Here is an 18,597-nt window from a genome sequence, read left to right on the forward strand (position 1 = left end):
TCAGAAAATTGTATGGGACAGATTGAATTGTCATTTGAATATATACTATGATATATATTTTTAGAGGTCATTGGTGGTAAATAATTTAAAATAAATGCATGTTACAGTGACTGTGTTCTGTTAATATCTGCAGTGGATGCCGGCTGGTCTCCATGGAGTCCTTGGTCCCTCTGTGATAAGGCCTGTGGTGGCGGCCGCTCCATACGCAACCGTATGTGCTCTAGCCCTCCACCCAAGAATGGAGGCAAGAAGTGCGAGGGGGAGAAGAACCAAGTCAAAGCATGCAACACCAAGCCCTGCGGTTAGAATAACTAAATGAACACATATCTGTGGCTAGTCATTATCTGGAGGTTCATTATGTTTGTGCATTTGTTTTCTCAGAATTGTTTTCAGGCTGATGTCTTCAATGGAAAAAGTCCTAAGAGCATCTTGGCAAAATATGTGACCTTCTGTTTTTGTCTTGTTAGATGAGCAACGATGCCCGCCAGGGCAAGATATCGTGTCTTGTGCTAATGAGTGTCCACAGCGCTGTGCTGACCTCCAACAAGGCATAGAGTGCCAAACCAACACTGAATGTCAACCTGGATGTCGCTGTCCTAAGGGCAAGTTACTACCAGTGCAATCTCAAATGTTAATCGTTGAATTCCAAATTGCACAAAGTCAGAGTTATTCAACTTTGAACAAAAAACAGTGCATTTTGAATTCAATCATTCTTGTGTTTGCTTTTAGGTCAGTTGCAGCAGGATGGAGCTTGTGTGCATCTGTGGCAGTGTGATTGCATGGACTCACAGGGACAGATTTGGGCTGCTGGGAGCGGGCATCAGGTAGACTGCAACAACTGTAGCTGTACCAATGGACAGTTGGTGTGCACCAATAGCAGCTGCCAGGCCGCATGCACTTGGAGCTCCTGGTCCAGTTGGGCGTCATGCAGTGTGACCTGTGGGCAGGGCCAGAGAACCAGATACAGGTATATAGTAGGAAGAATTAACTATTAAGGCAGGTATTATTCATATGTTTTCCATAACTTATGAATTTGAAGTTCAACATATACATTTTTTGTATTTGTTCAAATATATTGTAGATAAACCTCAATAGACTATTTATTATAAGCCAACTGCATTCTGAATAGGCATTGCTAATTATTTAGAGCTCCTTATTTAGTTATTTTGTCCATTAATCTTTATTTTCCCCTTATGTTTCAGATCTTTAATCTCAGAAAATCAGGAAACTGATTGTCAATTTGAGGAAGCTAATCACAAACCTTGTGAGCCCGGGCCTTGTCCCCCTTTATGTCTCCATGACGGGCAGGAGCTACATGTGGGAGACACCTGGCTTATGGGAGAATGTAACCAATGGTAAGATACATTTTTGCAATTACAGGAAGAGGACAAACTAAATGTATTCAAATGTTAAACATTTGCAATTTATCTTCCAGCACTTGTACTCCAGAGGGAGCTTACTGCCAAGATATTGATTGCAGAGGTGGGTCACTTTTGCATTAATACCATTAAATATAAGTAGTTGTGTCATTTGGGCAAACATATTAATCATAAACCTGTTTGAGCCAATTTTAAAAAACACATTTTCCAGTGAGAATATTAGTGGAAGTAAGCCGAATGAAGTCCCATTAATTTGATGTCTTGTTTATGTTTATTTTCAGTGGATGGTGGCTGGACTCCATGGTCAGTATGGTCTGACTGTTCAGCGACCTGTGGCAATGGAATACAAGTTCAAACCCGCGCTTGCATTAACCCGCCTGCTCGTAACAACGGCACACACTGCGATGGGCCAGAAAGACAGAACCAAGAATGCCACACCACTCCATGTCTGGATGACCTTTGCCCATGGTCGCCATGGTCGCCATGTTCCCGAACTTGTGGGGCAGGGACTGTTTTGAGGCGTAGGGTCTGCATCTGTGGAAAAAGGGGAACTGCAGCATGCCCTGCTGAGATTGAAGATGAGATGAACCAAGAGGAGAACCAGCTGTGTTTCAAGCAGCCATGTCCAGGTATCTATTAGTCAAAAAGAGGAGAGAACTCCCCTGTGTTAGATTGTATTGGTTGGGATGGCAGTTTCATTTGTAGTTTTATAGTGAAACATAACTATTGTGATTTTTGTTTTCAGAATGTCCGATGTCAGGGTGGAGCATTTGGTCTCAGTGCTCATGTGAATCTCAAATGCAGCAACGTTACCGCGTGGCTGTCACCTCGGCCACAAGAGGACAGCAATGTACTCCTGTTGAAACACAAAGCAAACCATGCAGCATCAGCCACTGTGATGGTGAGTGCTCTATGTACTCAACACAGTGTGTATTTATATTTCATTGAAGTATCATTATATTCTGGTAATTAGTATCCATTCCTGTACTTTCATATCATTGTTATTTTTTTTGTTACTTATTTGTTTCTGTATGTATATACTACACATGATTTTAACAAACGTCTTTCATCGCTTTCTCAGAATGTGAAGAACCATTCATCTATACCCCCTGTGGTGCACCATGTGAGAAGCACTGTGAGCTCCATGGACGTACAGATCTGTGTCTGGGTGTCAGAGAGTGTACACCTGGCTGTTACTGTCCACCGGTAATTTCCATACGGTGGATTGAAATTTACACTAGTAATTATGATATGGTATAATCATGGGGCCTTGCATGCGTTTTTTGAATTACACAGGAAAATTACAACAATTTTATGGGGGTGTCAATTACTTGCAAATTTGCTTTTTTTTGCCTCATATCGCACTAGAATACTTCTGTTATATAGTATGTTGCATTTAAGCAATGGAAGCTGTGACACCTACCCACTCCTAAGAGAAAACCATTTTGAAATGCCACTGTTTAAGAATCTCATAAGTTACACCATAAATGTCTCTGTCAATCATCGAGACCATGTTCTGGCACCAAACCAACATAAAACAAACATTAATTTGACAAGTGCATTATGCCATGCGATATACTGTTGGTAATATTTCACTTTGATACCTGGTGCGATGACAATTTCATAATGTTATTTAGCTCAGTTTGCGAGCTTTCAGCTTTGATTTATTGCAAATGCTTTGTGGTGGGCTGACAATTTGCACACACAGCTGTAAGGAGGCCAGGTAATGAAATATGGAAGAGAAAGCTGCTCCCTGCAGTGAGAAAGGTCTGACAGCACTAGTTACATTGATAACTTTAACAGTTATGGCTTACCTTTTATTTAAGACATAAATCATTGAATATAAGCTATAAAGTACAGAAAAACAATTACCAAACAGTTTATTTCAGGTGTTTTCAAGTCTTCATGAGCAATTTATAAGTACATGCACTGATTTATGTTTCAATAAGGAGGATTAACACAAATAGGAAATTAACACAGGCCCTAATTTAATGTTATAAATGGTCCTTGTTCTGCTTGCAGGGTTTGCTTCAGCAAAATGGAAGCTGTGTACCATCTGAAAAGTGTGGCTGCATTTACCTGCGTGATGAACCCGAAGGACATTCACCTACTCCGGTCACTGTCCCTCAGGGGTCTACTGTCACCATTGGTTGCAGTAGCTGGTTAGCACTTGGCAATTAAGATCCTATTAGTTTTAAATTGTATTTAATATTTGAGAAAGAAAATTGTAGAATCTGTTTTGTTTTCAGCCTTTGCCATGATGGGACTTTGGAGTGTGACATGAGAGAGTGTGAAGGTAAAATATTTTTTTTATATTATATTATATATTTATTCCCGCATCGTATTTAATTTAACCTTTTTTTAATTTTAGTGATTCTAAGTGAATGGTCGGAGTGGACCCCGTGTTCATCCTGCATGCCATATTCATCCCTGAACCCAAGCAGTACCCTTCTGCAAGACGCTGTCAATGGAAGTAGAATGATTTCAGTCCAGAGACGTTTCCGGGCCTGTTTAGATTTTGACTCTGGGTTTCCAGTGTCTGAAGAGCAAAATCAATGTCCACATCCGCAATTTGAGGAAAGGCTGTGTCCCGACGAGAGCATATGTAAAGGTACATTAAGAAATAACATCTTGCATTATTTGGTTAATGATCCAAATAGTCTCCCAAGAATAGACTTTGGCTTGAATTCATGGAATGCTATGCAAGATGTCTTTTTTCTTGTGTTTTGTAATTAAATTAGAAATATGCTAATTTAGAGTGACATGAAAACAAACATAAGCTCATTGTTTAAAATTGAAAGTCATGGTTAGCATGAATTAATGTTTGGATTTGCAGTCATCCATCTAAAACCTAAGTGAAAGTAAAGTAAACATTTGACAAGAATGCCTAAAATGAGAGCTTTGAAAAGTGATGAATGTTAATGCCAATCAAACACTACTTCAATTCAGCACCACAAAATGATCTCTTTTAGCTCCATTATGATTCTCCACGATTTTTCCCCAGGTTGACCTTTATACTTCATAAATAGTAATGATTCTTGTACTTTTGTCATCAGAATATGAACTTGTACGGTCAATCTGACTGTTTCAGATTTATGTCAATGGAGTGCATGGAGTGCATGGACAGTTTGTGCAGAGCCATGCAGTGGTGGAGTCAGGCAGCGTCACAGGCATCCTCTGGCATCTCCCCCAGGACCCCTCTGCCAGAGTCAGCAGACACAAAGCCAAAGTTGCAACACAGGACTTTGCCCAGGTACACCACCATCTTCTAAAGAAGTAAAAGGCATAAATGTACTGTGCATCCATAAATTGAAGTGCTTGTACTATATTTATCCAAGGTGAACGCTGTGAAGATAGAGGACGAATCTACCAAGAAGCCTGTGCCAATCAATGTCCTCGAAGCTGCGCTGACTTATGGGAGCATGTTCAATGTCTCCAAGGACGGTGTCATCCAGGTGTTTTATTAGCTTTTTTAAAGTCAAGGTCTAAATTGGAGTTTTTTTACGATTAAAAGTTCAACATGAACTTTTTCTTGAAATTACAGTGCTGGTTGTAATGGATAAAAATGCATGTTTTTAATGAAAGCAGTTCTAAATTGACAATTTGTTCCATTTTTGTTTGTTACACGTACACAAGGTACATAATGAGTAAACTTTGTAAAAGTTAGGGTGGCTTTCTTAATGCTTACATTGTCATTTCTTGTTTTAAAGCTTTGTTCTTATGCTGTAGTGTACATTTTCTACTCTGCTAGGATGCCGTTGTCCCGAGGGTCAGCTTTTGCAGGATGGCCATTGTGTGCCCTTGGCAGAATGTCGCTGTGGTGTCCCATTAGGCAATGGCACACTGGAATCCATGCCAAATCAAGAAGTTGTTCTGGACTGCAACACTTGGTGAATAGAACACACTTAAATGCTCTGTTATGCAAACATTTTTGCTCATAATACAATCTCACAATCCCTTTTTATTTGCAGTGTGTGTGAGAACGGCACTCTGGTATGCACCAGTCTTCCCTGTCCTGTATATGAACCATGGAGCTCATGGACATCCTGTTCATCTTCATGTGGGCGAGGCCAGAAGACACGGACACGCCAATGTCAAGATATTGAGGGTGGACCTTCATGTTCTGACACAGCGGAGACGGAAAGCTGTAACTTGCGACCATGTCCAGGTAATGAATGGATATACTATGTCCTTGTTTATAAAATTATTAAATAAATTTGATTTATTTGTATGAATATTCCTTTCCAGCGGGATGTTTGTTGAGCGAATGGTCAAGCTGGAGCGAGTGCAGTGCCACGTGTGGTGGTGGGTTGTCCATGCGTAACAAGACAGTCCTTCAGGGATCAGAACCGGGTGGGACTCCCTGTGCTGGACCACTTGAACAACACACTGTCTGTAACAGCAACAGCTGCAAATCTGGTAAAAAAAGAATGATCATTTGATCATTTTGAAGAAAAATAACCAGTTTATACTTCTTTTGTGCCCTTGCCAAAGTCATATGTCATTTAAAGTACCTACTACTTCGGTAGCATCTTAAGTTGTTATGGTGCCCAGAAACTATCTTGAGGTAACAGATAAGTTTAATTTAACTAAACAACATTATGCCTTATACAAAAGCTGCACTTTGTTTCCATTTGGTGGCATCTGCAGGCAATTATAAAGCTTGCCAATAATCATAAACACATTGGAAAAAAAAACATTAATGTTATTCTCAGAGCAGAAGGTCTATCCATTGATAAGTAAATTTAAACAGTCTTTTTTGTTCATTCTAGAGTGTCCAGATGGCCAGGTATTCACTCAATGTTCAGGATCCTGTCCATATACCTGTGAAGACCTCTGGCCACACACTCAATGTATAGAAGGACCTTGCAACCCTGGATGTTCCTGCAAAACTGGACAGGTCTGAATACATGACGTTTAATAGAGTTAAATATATAGAGCTGCAATTCACAACATTGTATTTTATTTTTTTTTTTTACTGTCCCATGACTATTCTTGTGTTTGGGGATACAGTTGTACTGTGCACAAAATGCAGATACGCCTCCAGTATTTATTGTTGTCATGTCTTAACCAGGTCTTACAAGGAGGAATCTGTGTGTCCCACACTGACTGCCCTTGTTCACTGCTATCTCTGCCCATTGCTTACCAAACCTTGAATATTAGCATTGAGGAAATGGCAGATGTCCTATTGTCACCTGGAACATCCTTCCAGCACCTCTGCAACACATGGTACACATATCCTAATAATATATTGTCATTTTTACAGATTGCTTGTCATTGAGGTTTTCTAAAACTTAACTTTTTAGTGCACTGACTACTTGGAAACTAGAGATTTAATTACCCTACCTAAGTCACCCTTTATCAAATGCAGGAATACTAACTTTTTCGAATTATCCCCAGTGTGTGTCGAGGAGGAGTGTTTAACTGCACCTCCGAGCTCTGCGAAGGTGAGTGATGTTCTGCCTACGATTTAAAAGCCGAAAGCAGGAAAGAATCTTAGTGGAACTTCACACTTTGTACTACCCGCTGGCAGTAAAAAAATAAATCTTGTGTCAATAATTTTACTTTTTTACCCTTTTACACTTTCTAGCGGGTTGTGAATGGTCCATCTGGTCCCAGTGGAGTTCATGCTCTGCCAGTTGTGGTTCGGGGCAACTGATCTCCACCAGAACTGTGCTAAAGCCAAGCCAGTATGGGGGGGTCCCATGCGAGGGTCTTGACTACCGCACAGCACCATGCAATGGCCCTGACTGTGGTGAGTAAGAGGAATGAATATCTAGTTCCTTTTGACATTGACATTTATAGCCAAAAAAGAGAATATTCTCAAACCTGCAGTCAAGATAAGCGCATATTTCCGACCACAACAATTAGCCTGACAATAAATCTTTATACATTATCTTATGGCTTAAAAATAATGGAACCATGAGGAGCTCACACTTGCAAAATAGAAAAAAGTCATAAGAAGTTTTGGTAGTTGAAGAGTCATACCCAGATAGCGATACAAATTGTATAAAAGGCACTTCGACTCATCACCAAACACTTCAACTAATCCTCCAAGCACATCCCCATATTAGAAATCCTCGCCTCTCTCTCCACTAACCGATCAATTCCTATTTCCCCTTCCGTCTATCCATCCAATGGCCATCCGGCTCTATCTTCCCTTTCTAATTTCCTTTTCCCCGACACCCTGTTCATCACTTACGGACACTTTCTTCTCTGCAGCGTGTCCTGACGGGGAACAATGGAAGAGGAGGAGGAGTTTGTCGGAAGACGTTCCTCTGTGCGAAAGGAGCTGCCAGGACATTTACTTTCCAACGCCCATTAACTGCACCCACTCGTCAGAAGGCTGTGTGTGTCAGGAGGGGCTTTACCGAAACACAGACGGCGTTTGTATCATCCCTGCTCTTTGCCCCTGCCATGACCAGGGTAGCATACGGGAGGTATACACCCAAACAAACACAACATTCTGATATATCATCGAACCTTTTCACACTGTGGTGTTCACATCCTCACCCCTTATTCGCTTCCATTGTGTTATTTACTCATAAAGAGTCGATTAGAAGATGAGTGACATGCCCTGGGGGCCGTATTACACCACAATGCCTCTCCTGCCCATAGCACCATCAATTATGCATGCTGTACTGTAGAAAGCCAGCCCTCTGACCGCAACTGGGCAAGCCTGCCAAGAATAATTTATGAAGAAAGGGATATTATAAGACTATGAAAATGAATCATACTCAGACAAGAGGTCAGATCCCCCTATTTTTGATCACTCGATAAGTCCTTTTTATTCTTTTTTTTCCCCTTTTTCTCCTCTCTCTTGTCTTGTCAGCAGGGGCTTGACAAATGTCTCTCGAAAGAGCCTCAACGGCTTTTCTAATCAACCGCCATGTGGGCACTATGCCAGATAGCTCTGAAAATGACCTTTTGGAGTTTGCTTTTCATCTTAACCCTTAAGACCTCTCAGTGATCGTTTTTTGTCAATTTACATATATGAGATGACCCTAAGAGTCAAGACTCTGTGCTGTTATAATTACAACATTGTAATGTGGATCTCAAAGCTTTCAGGCTGTACTGTCATTCATTGATCCTGTGCTATTTGAGCCAGACGCACTTCATAAAAAATTCATTGACCAGGGCGGAAATTTGAGTAATAATGTAAATGTAATATATTTGTTTCTCTTGTGTGTTTGTGAGCCAGGCGGGATCAGAGTGGGAAGAGGATTGCCTGACATGCCGTTGTGTGAACGCGAAGAAACTCTGCCAACCGAGGTGCCCTGAACTCAACTGTGATGAGGTGAAATACTCTCCCTGGCATTTAATCAATTTATAACATGATCATCTGCCCTGATTCGTAATTATTCTCAAATTACATTAGAATCAGTTTGACTCAGTGGTAGTTGTAAGATCACCCATAGCGGAATTAATGTGTTACCCCGAGGGATACCGCAATAAAAAATGATTGTGGTAATAGACAGACAGACAAAGAAAAAAAATAGACTATTAGTGCAAAGTAATGGCAGCGGTGCTCAACGTGCCCTCAAGTGCTCATATTAAATGATGTATACAGGCTTTGAAGAGGAACTAAAAAAAATCAAAAGTCAATTGACAATAGTGGAAATGTGGATAAGAATAAAGACTTTATTATAAAGTCTTGACTATACTAAAACAAATATCATGACATAATGTCCAATATCATTCAAATACGAGAACTAAGTTGCAGTATTTGAAGCCTAATGATACAACAGCATTAAACCAAGCACTGTTGAGGAGTTTCACTTTTCATATTTTGGCATATTCACATCATCATTACTGTGAGTAATTTAATGTGAATATATAATCATCAGTCAGCTCATGAGAAATAAGTACACACTTAAAATGCTATCTTTTGGGTGCAGGTGGTTCAGTCTTAAGGTTTAAGTGCTTTGAATAAAAACAAACAATAATACTTTTCTAAAAAGACAGTGAAAGACTCATGAAAATTACGACTTTATTCATTCAATATATTCAATCTTTATCTCTCTTTTCTCACCTCGTTAAATTGTAGCTTTTAGTGCATTCATCTACATTGAAGTACACAGTAAAAGAGCTATATGCAAGGTTATTTACTGAGGTGTACCTGGAGGACAAGTTATAATAGTAGTTGTTTGATGACCCACAAAGACCTTCATCTTTCACTGTGTTAACTGGCCTGCAGTCTGCAGAGGCACACAATAGGCTGTTTGCTGGCCATAACACAAAATAAAACACGACTCAGCTTATTTCCTTCCCCCTTCTAAGTAATTTGATTTTGCGCTTTGTACATTTCCATTTAGAATATAAAGACTTGTAAAATATGCTTGGCCTTGCGTCTTTTGGAATGAATGGTGATGTGAAAAATACAATTGGCCAGCATAGTATGACGGGAAAAATGTGGTTGCATTAGTTTTAGTTTTTTTTTATACTAGCCTATAATAGATTAAAAAAAAAAATGCAGAAAGACCAATTATTGCAAGTGCAGGATAATGTTTAGTTTTTATATTATAAGGTCAATTGAGTTTACTATGTCTAAACGGGTATTTAGAGGCCAATATATATTGTTTAATATTACAATTCTACAGTTTAGTGACTGAGTTTTGTCCAATACAAATTCTTCAGACAGAATTGTGATGGAGACTTTTACTCAGGTTACTTTTTTTTTGGACAATGATTAGGTTTTTAACACCTTTTGGTTTTTATACCCCAGCCATGAATCATTTATCTCAATCTTTATTACACGCTTGAGTGATTGTCTATGCTGTGGATGTGCTCCAGGGTAAGTTTTAGTATTTCTTTTTAGCTTACTTATTAACTAGCGGACAAAAAAAAAAGAAATAGCGTTAGGCCGACAGAACACCATCACGCCTAGTGGAATACAAATGAAATGATTCTTTTTTTTTTTAATGATTTCTAGGGAAGATGTACTTTTTTGGACCAGAACTTGTACTTCTAAAATCTTCAACTATTTTCCCAGACCAATATGTCAGTTCTCTTCATCTGTTTAATACTACCAGTTTACAAATGGCGCACATATGTGGGTTTTTCTCTAAAAGTTAATGGCTGAAGCAGATCAATCAGTGCTAGCCCGAGTCTTTCAACAGCATCCACTTTGTGCTTTAGTGCAGCAATTTCTTTTACTCTTTGAAAACCACTTCTTTGCTAGTCCATAGTAGATAGCGCTGTTAAAGCACATGGGTGGTTAAATGGTAATTTTGCAGAGAACATCCATCTGAGTGGTCAATTATGTATGCCCAATGTACTGGCAGGAGAAGAAGAAAAATGTTCATATAAAATATGTATCCATTTTTGCAGCCTATTTGACAGGTACAATGTTTAGTTTCAACATTGATGAAGGCTTAAATATTCAGCGATAGAACACATAAACACACCAACACAGGTTTTTTTGACACTTTAATTTTTGTTATTAATATACCAATAGTTTTCCCCCTTTACCGCATGATTTAAATTATTACTTGAGCCAAATTAGAAATGAAAATTATATATCTGGTTATGGGGTCACCATAGATGAGAGAATTACCTTCTGTAAAAGTATATTTAATGTATGCCTTTAGTTCACCTGTGCTTTATGAAGGCTGGGTTAGAAATAAAATCGCTGACAGGCCAAACTTTCAAGGTGAGTTGATCGCACCCATGAGCTTTACAACTAGGCACTTTAATAGACGGTACACCTCTGATGCACACCGGTCTGCCATTGTTATCTTTCAAGGATTCTGAGTTGGTTTAACAAGCTAACTGGTAAAGATTTTTTCACTTTGAGATTTTTCCCGTTTCCTATTTTAAATGAGCAGAAAACATTTCACAGATCACACTTTCCTTCCATAAAACCTGTAAGCTCAAAGTCATGCTGCTCATGTACTCCCGCCCTCTTAGTAAGTTAGTTCCTGCTCATATCCCTGAAGGTAGACTGCCGGCGGGGGCGAGTGGGATGAAATGTCCTCGGGGTGAATAGTTCGGTGTGCCAATGTTTGATAGAATAATGGTGCAGTGAAGATTCAGGATTGAGTTTAAGCAGGTGTTGGGAGCCTTCTGCCAAACTTTCAGTTGCTTTGCATTCTCAAAGTAGCTATTCTCAGACTCGAGCATCTTGGGAAAAAGGCGGCCTTTCTTTGGACTATATCTCTCCATCTCAGTGCCAAATTCCTACATCTTTTCACAAAAGCCAAATTCAAAATATGCTTTCTTTAGAGGAAAATAAAATGCAATGGTCCCTGATAAAAATACAAGTATTGCATGAATATTTATTTAAAAATCAGGTATTGCTTTTACATTGAGATTTATCACAACAATATTTTATTCATTTCCCCTTGCAAAACAGGGCTTATTTACATAAATGTTATTTTCTGTGATCACCTTCAGGGAGAAGTCAAAGTCGAGGAATCAGGCAGCTGTTGCCCAGTCTGCAGGAAACCATTTCCAGGTAAATAATTTACAGAAATTGCAGCCAATACAATATTTGCACCAGCCAATTTTGGAGAATCCATTGTGGTTCATTAAATGAAGGAAAATATATAGTGCAGGCTGCTATAGTGGCCAATTAACTAGAGATTTCCTTATGCAATCTGCACTTGGCCTTAAATCTCTTTGCTTCACGTGCTAAGGGACCACAGCAGTGTCACATCGTTCCTCAGAAGGTAAAAAAAAATGAACTGGCTCTCCAGTTTTATGGTTTTGTACTCTTTCTTTGTCATGCAAATTGGAGCCGATATTCCTTTTTTATTTCTCCCTTGATCTTTTAACTTGACAATGTCCTCTACTTTTGTGTTAATCCGTCAGACGAGTCCGCACCAGAGTGTCGCCGTTACGTTCAGGTCAAAAACATCACAAAGGGAAACTGTCGGCTTGATAATGTGGAGGTCAGCTTCTGCAGGGGACGTTGTCTGTCCAGAACTGATGTCATCTTGGAGGTATGGACAAGCTACTACACTCATTCATGCATGTTGCTTGAATGGGCCAACAAATACAACATTAACATATTTGTATAGATAATAAAGGATATGCTAAGAATGACTAAGCCTTTCGTAAACACCCTAATGCAATATTTTGCAGTAATGTGCGTTTTTAATTAAGTCCGGTCTTTCTACAACACAACAAACTGTCCTTAGTCTGGGTTTTTATGACAGCATAATTATTGAAAGGGACCTGAGTAATTAATTTGTATTGGTCTGAAACAGTAGCATCAAAGTCAAAGTCATTGTGGGACAAAATTAAAGATTCTGACAGAGTTGCAGGCCAGACTCAATATAATTATTATCATTATTTTCTTCTGCATAAGTTTTTTGAACCAGAGTTTCATTATACATTGGTATCTTGACTTCTCCAATTTATAACGGATGCTTGATTGTGACCACTCCCACTCATGACTTCTTTCCATGGGTCACGGCAGCTGTGCCAACTGTGTTTCTTACTACAACTGCCTGTCGGCAAAGTTGCGGCGTTCAGCAAATAGGCCCTGAATATAACTCCAATTGACCATCTGTGCAAAGAGATACGTACATTCCCTGTTTGGGAACATGGATCATTTCAGTGTTGAGTCACCATTGAGCTAAATATAGATAGACATGTTGATCGGCACACGTGAAGGAGAATGTTGGAGGTCACGTGCTGCGCTCGTTAAAGCTTCTGTCTTCTTTTTTTATTTTATCTCTATCCTGCTCGCAAGACAGCAAAAACGGCGCCACATCACCATGGTGACTTTGTTCTCCGTTGGCATCCATACATCTCCACTTTAAAAATAGAGTCAGTCACGCTGAGAGATTAGTAAAAATAAACATCATCTGAGCCAAATGTGTCATTACCCACTGTAACTGTGGCAACAAGACATGATAACCAGTTAAGAACTGGTATAAGGCGAAAGTCATCTTTGCATTTATCATCCAGACTAGAAGTGTCAAGATTAGTTGAAAAATAACAATGGAATGAAAGGCATCTTTCTTATTTAACCGTTCATGTCATGTGATACAACACACAAGCTGTTATTTTTCTGCCATGATAATAATAATGAGCTCCATGTTGTTTGTTGTTGTGTTCAATGAGGTTTGCTCCGAGGGTTGTTTACAGGCTTATATAGATTAGTTTTCCATCACAGTATGTAAAGTATATACATGGAATTTTGTGGATATGTCTGTGTTTAACATCTAATGTATTGTTTTCTCTTATTTCTCCTCAGGAACCCTACTTGAGATCTGTGTGTGAGTGTTGCAGCTACCGTTTGGACCCTGAAAGCCCCGTCCGCTTCCTCAACTTGCTTTGTGACAGCGGTGAGAGTGAACCGGTTGTCCTGCCTGTCATACACAGTTGTGAATGCACCAGCTGCCAAGGTAAGGGAAATGCAACTAAATTGCTTTCGATGGATGCCTGTTATTGTAACATAAGTTACAATAATCTACACCAAGAACCAACACAGAAAAGGGATACATTAATTAAAAATAAATCACCAAATAGGTGAACTAAACTTAGCCCCCTTGCTCTCTTCCAACCTTACCGAACCATCAATAATTCAATCACAGATTCCACTTGGATTGCGTAAGATAATTGGATGTAGCTACTGCACAACACGGAGCATCCCCACAGCTCAAATTCCCTTCTCAGAGCTACAATCCCATGGACACCACGTCTGACGGATTTGGTCACTATGGCAATCAATCTTTGACACACGCACGCAAACCAGCTGCCATCATTTGATATGTGTGAGTGTTCTCTTCTCATGAGCGCAGCCACAAACATGCAGATGACTCATATTCCCTCCCAAGTTGGTGATTTTGCGTGCAGTACGAAAATGTAGCTAATGTACTCAGGAGAAAATATCAATAATATGAGTTCATTATTAAACAATAAAGCAGGAATATCACCTATGACAGTAACAATTCTTCATTTGTTTATTCACAAACAATTGTAGTACAACCATCTTTTTTAACTTTTATTTTTCTCCCTTGTTGTTTCTTGTTCATTTTGATTCACAGGGGGGGACCTGTCCAGAAGATGAGAACCTGTGAGGAGAATTCCTATTACAAATAAAAGATTATTTGGACAAAACAAGTAAGAGCCCTATTTAGAGGGAATAGATAAATGGACCGGTTGGAGTCTATAAACCCTTTAGATGTCCATGTATATAAGTAAGTGGTCACTAGTCATTATATGATATGACTAAAAACTATATTTCGCATTCTGAACATCCTGATTATTTCTCTTGTACAAACTTTTTGACTCTATTTTTAAAAGTATTTTTACGGGATATGTGGTTTACTTTAAGTCGGACTTCTATACCTGAAATGGTAGTTAAAATACTTTTTTTAACTTTATTTTTCTAAGTATTATTAAGGGATCTGTGGTTTACCCTAAGTAGGACTTTTAAACCTAAAATGATAGCAAAAGTATATTTTTATTCTCTACAAATCTTTGTAACCATGTGGAGATTTTTCATTACATTAGTTGATAGAAATAAACATTTGTAAACATAGTGTATATCTGTGGGTCATATTAAACTGCAAATCTACAGTGTGTTTATATGAATGACATGATAGCAAGTGTTGTATCAGAAATGGGAAAAAAAAATGTGTGAGCACGTTACCAAGAAAATACAGGCCAGCTGACTGTGGCTCATAAAGCTGCTGATTAGAAGAAAAAAAAACGGTCAGTATCCACTAATGCCTTAGCCTGCCTGTAAAAAGACCTTTGTACACATTACCAAGTGGACATCTGAGGTTGTAAAGGCCTGGTATCACTTCAAGATTTCTCTAACTTCTCTTCAGTCAAGAGTGTTGACAGGACTATTCATCCTTAAAATACTGTACGTGTCTTTTGAACGAGAGGAGGAAAGAGAGAAGAACCTGGAAGATGCCCACACATACTCCATGTTGTCTTTCCGCAAGAGGTGGTGAGTTCAGATGCTTATTTGAGATGCTTTTCATGTCTATAGAGTTATTATGACAGTATTTTGATCTGATTCAATTATATGCGCCACAGCAAACATGTCCTTTCAATGCAATTAATGTAAGTATTATGAAGGAGTTGGCGGAAGTGCCGTAGTAACCATTTTTTTGTACATGGTAGCACGTTGATGTCATTTTCATAGTGGGATTAAAGCTCAACAGGAAAAGGCTGTTTAACAGTGATAAGCTATTTCCAGTTACATTGTTTGATCTCTTATTTTGAACTATTCTCATACACTGCTTCAACATAAATAGACAATGATCAAGTAAATAAAGGCATGTGTGACTGCATACTTGCTTTTTAGAGCAAAGTTTTTAGCATAATCGGAAATGCCAAAAGTGAGATTTGTCACGTTTTCTTTTTCCATCCTCTTTCACCTCTTCACCCCTTCTTGCCTTTCCTCCTCTCCCTGTGCTCTTGTTCTGACTAAATAAGGGCGTTAAAAAAAGGAAGGCTGGTCAACCCACGTGCTTTGATTTTCAGTGTCCTATAAAGAAGTCTTTTCAGCTAATGTAGTGAATACTCCACTGTGTAATGAGAGTGGAAACTGATGCATTTTTAATTCATTCTAAAATGTCAGATTTTGACTAATAGCTCCTCAGGCCTCATCCAACCGCAAGGCTGCAATCCATCACTTCTTTCTAATCATTAAAACACTGGGGAAAAAAGTGCATTTGTGATTGTGGGTCATTTTGATCAATGCAGTGTGTAGTGGTGTTAGTGGCCTGTAGCTGAAGTAAAAACAAGGCATTTTTATAGTTCATTGCGCCGTGACATTATGCTTTTTCTAATGGATTTAAGGAAAATGCTCGCAATGAAAAGGAAATTCTAGTCTTTCACACAAATTTAACACAAAATTGCAAAAGCCTGATTGATTCTATATGCTATTTATCCTTTTTTTCATAGCCTTTAACATGTAACACCCATGACTGGTCACTAGTCAATCACACGACACAGACGGATGTGTTAATTTACATTTATTTATATATCCCTTAATCACAGCAAGGAAACGAGTGAACCATCACTCCATCTATGACGTAAGTACAATCAGATATTTTATCTTGGAATGCACTCATATTAGATTATTTCATGAAGAGGCCATGTCACATGAATCTGATATGTCATAATCTGATTGAGCCCAGTTCGACTCATAGTTACATATTTGGATGAATTAAGTATATTGTTCTTTCAACTCATATGACCAGTTCCTAAAGAATTAAAACAGCAAAAAATATTCTTCCCCTAGCCAAGAGGCACCCACATAGTTTATTTAACAACTGTGTTAATCTAACTTTCCATAATAAAACACATATAGTAGTATAGTAGTATGATTGTGTCTCTCACTGAGCCAGTTCAGAGTTTAGCATCTTGTGCACATAATAAAAATAGACAATCCAGAATACAAAAGCTCCCTACATGACCATAATAAAGAAGTACTATTTAGCAAAGTATTCTCTGTGTCTACTATAGGCGGCGTCTGTCTCAATCACGAGGAAATGTCACACTCTCCTGCAGCCTTTGAACGCAGCATCCCTGCCTGACGTGAGGGGAACTCCGCGTGGTGACGTACATGGGTGACTCCCATCCGCGTTATAGCAATTAAAGTAGGTCAATCATATATATTGTATTTGTATGGTGGCTTCTTTCCACACAGTGCAACATTTGGGCGTTAAATAAACACCTTGCGATCTCGAACCCAGATTCTAAACAGTGGAACACATTGAAACGGTTGCATTTGACACCGGCTGCCTCATAAATGCTTAAAATCGACCCAGCCTTTGGCTGCTATTTCTTGTGATGACAATGGCACCGACGTTTTTAAATAATAACTATATAGTATATACATATAATTTTAAGTATTTTCTTTTGTTAGTTTTATTGAAAAACAAACCTTTTAGAAGTCACTCCTTGCACAATGATCATCTTTACACTTAGGTTGCAGTATATTTGGCTTTGTTTATAACAAAATACTGTATTATCATCTATAATTGGTCACTTTTGTGCGGAAAGATGACAGTTAAGGTGGATGAATTAAGACAATGCATGGAAAACGTCAAATTTTAATTATGTATTTTAAATTTCCACGTACAGCGTTTTTCACAGCGAGGAATACCTTTATCCTTCATTTTCCCCCTAATTTCACAAGTGTGGGGGTAAAAAAATGCGGTCAAACCAGGGGACGTCCGTGTTTTCGTAGTGAAATGAGCGGATGCTCAAAATAGGATGTACACGTAATCCAAGCATTACGGTAAACCCATTCAAATTTGGCGAGGCAGTTGACAGCCCTCAAAAATAGCCCATTAGATTCAATTTTTATTTACATTTAACCTGTGAAATCGCATGCTTTTAGTGTGTGAGTAATTAGTGATGTCTGCAACTAGGATTGACCCACATTGCGTGGAAATTATAAAAAGAAAACTTGATTTACAATACAAAAAAGAAGGACAAGTGCAACCTTGACAAAATCTTTATTTACAGTATCACAAAAGGCTACTTTAATAAAACAGACGCCTGTTGTTCAGGGGGATTGCCAGTCTTCTGTTTTGAATGGGTTTACCGTAATGCTATGATTACACGAGCGCTCTATTTTGAGCGTCCGCTCATTTGATCACAAAAACGCGATCGTCCACTGTCTTGATCGCATTGAGAGAAAACTCCACATCTCTTATATTGACTCCACATATACTGAGTACCGATTTCGTATTTGGATCTTGGAATAGTCATAACTTTTTCTTTTTTTTAACCCCTGTTCGCGGAAAGTGGTGATCGAGGCTTAATGTGTCAAAGAGGCGCAGCTGTGGAGCCGGTAGAGTCGAAAGCATGCTGCCAAAAAAGCGCACACCAAAAGAGGAAATCGCACGAGGAGGATGAGAAATCCAGCTAAACAAACCTCTCCTAAAGTCCTGATCTGGTTGGATTTTTCATGTTTTTTAGCGGATCTGATCCAAGAAGAAGTGGAATGAGAAGAGAAACAAAGGCGGCACCCCTCCATGGCTCCAAGCACCACCACGAGGCTTGCAGCCAAGCTCCCTCGGTTGTCCTCCCAGGATCGCTTCGTCGTGAGCCATGAGTGGACTCTCGTGGCTGATCTCCAGTGAGAGGAGAACACATCACCTGACAAACGCCCCCCTCCCACTCCATCAGTACCAAAGCAAGGATAAGGTGGGGACTAAACCAGACACCGTCGCTCCCCCGTATTGCAAACAGTAGGCAGTGAACGCCTCACATCAGATGCGCGTTTTTCTGGGGA

The 18,597-nt window shown here is 39.2% G+C and overlaps 2 protein-coding genes across 2 annotated transcripts in view; both read left to right on the forward strand.

Moving 5' to 3' along the window:
* The window catches only part of sspo (SCO-spondin), a 49,752-nt gene extending 34,067 nt beyond the window's left edge, over positions 1–15,685 (forward strand). The window contains exons 91-116 of the mRNA XM_077736064.1: positions 134–301; positions 468–602; positions 730–967; positions 1,203–1,355; positions 1,436–1,482; positions 1,661–2,008; positions 2,125–2,280; positions 2,461–2,585; positions 3,402–3,541; positions 3,629–3,675; positions 3,751–3,990; positions 4,471–4,632; positions 4,718–4,834; positions 5,131–5,269; positions 5,351–5,547; positions 5,628–5,798; positions 6,152–6,279; positions 6,454–6,608; positions 6,780–6,826; positions 6,970–7,134; positions 7,602–7,819; positions 8,581–8,676; positions 11,775–11,835; positions 12,192–12,322; positions 13,585–13,735; positions 14,378–15,685. Of these exons, the coding sequence (XP_077592190.1) occupies positions 134–301; positions 468–602; positions 730–967; positions 1,203–1,355; positions 1,436–1,482; positions 1,661–2,008; positions 2,125–2,280; positions 2,461–2,585; positions 3,402–3,541; positions 3,629–3,675; positions 3,751–3,990; positions 4,471–4,632; positions 4,718–4,834; positions 5,131–5,269; positions 5,351–5,547; positions 5,628–5,798; positions 6,152–6,279; positions 6,454–6,608; positions 6,780–6,826; positions 6,970–7,134; positions 7,602–7,819; positions 8,581–8,676; positions 11,775–11,835; positions 12,192–12,322; positions 13,585–13,735; positions 14,378–14,400 (3,758 nt within the window). The 3' untranslated portion in view covers positions 14,401–15,685. The remainder of the gene's footprint in view (positions 1–133; positions 302–467; positions 603–729; positions 968–1,202; positions 1,356–1,435; positions 1,483–1,660; positions 2,009–2,124; positions 2,281–2,460; positions 2,586–3,401; positions 3,542–3,628; positions 3,676–3,750; positions 3,991–4,470; positions 4,633–4,717; positions 4,835–5,130; positions 5,270–5,350; positions 5,548–5,627; positions 5,799–6,151; positions 6,280–6,453; positions 6,609–6,779; positions 6,827–6,969; positions 7,135–7,601; positions 7,820–8,580; positions 8,677–11,774; positions 11,836–12,191; positions 12,323–13,584; positions 13,736–14,377) is intronic.
* Positions 15,686–17,959: 2,274 nt separating this feature from the next.
* The window catches only part of kcnh2b (potassium voltage-gated channel, subfamily H (eag-related), member 2b), an 89,688-nt gene continuing 89,050 nt past the window's right edge, over positions 17,960–18,597 (forward strand). The window contains exon 1 of the mRNA XM_077735571.1: positions 17,960–18,509. The gene's annotated coding sequence lies outside the window, so the exon portion shown is untranslated. The remainder of the gene's footprint in view (positions 18,510–18,597) is intronic.

Source organism: Stigmatopora nigra, chromosome 16 (genome assembly GCF_051989575.1).
Source record: "Stigmatopora nigra isolate UIUO_SnigA chromosome 16, RoL_Snig_1.1, whole genome shotgun sequence".
In the NCBI taxonomy this organism is placed as follows: Eukaryota; Metazoa; Chordata; class Actinopteri; order Syngnathiformes; family Syngnathidae; genus Stigmatopora; species Stigmatopora nigra.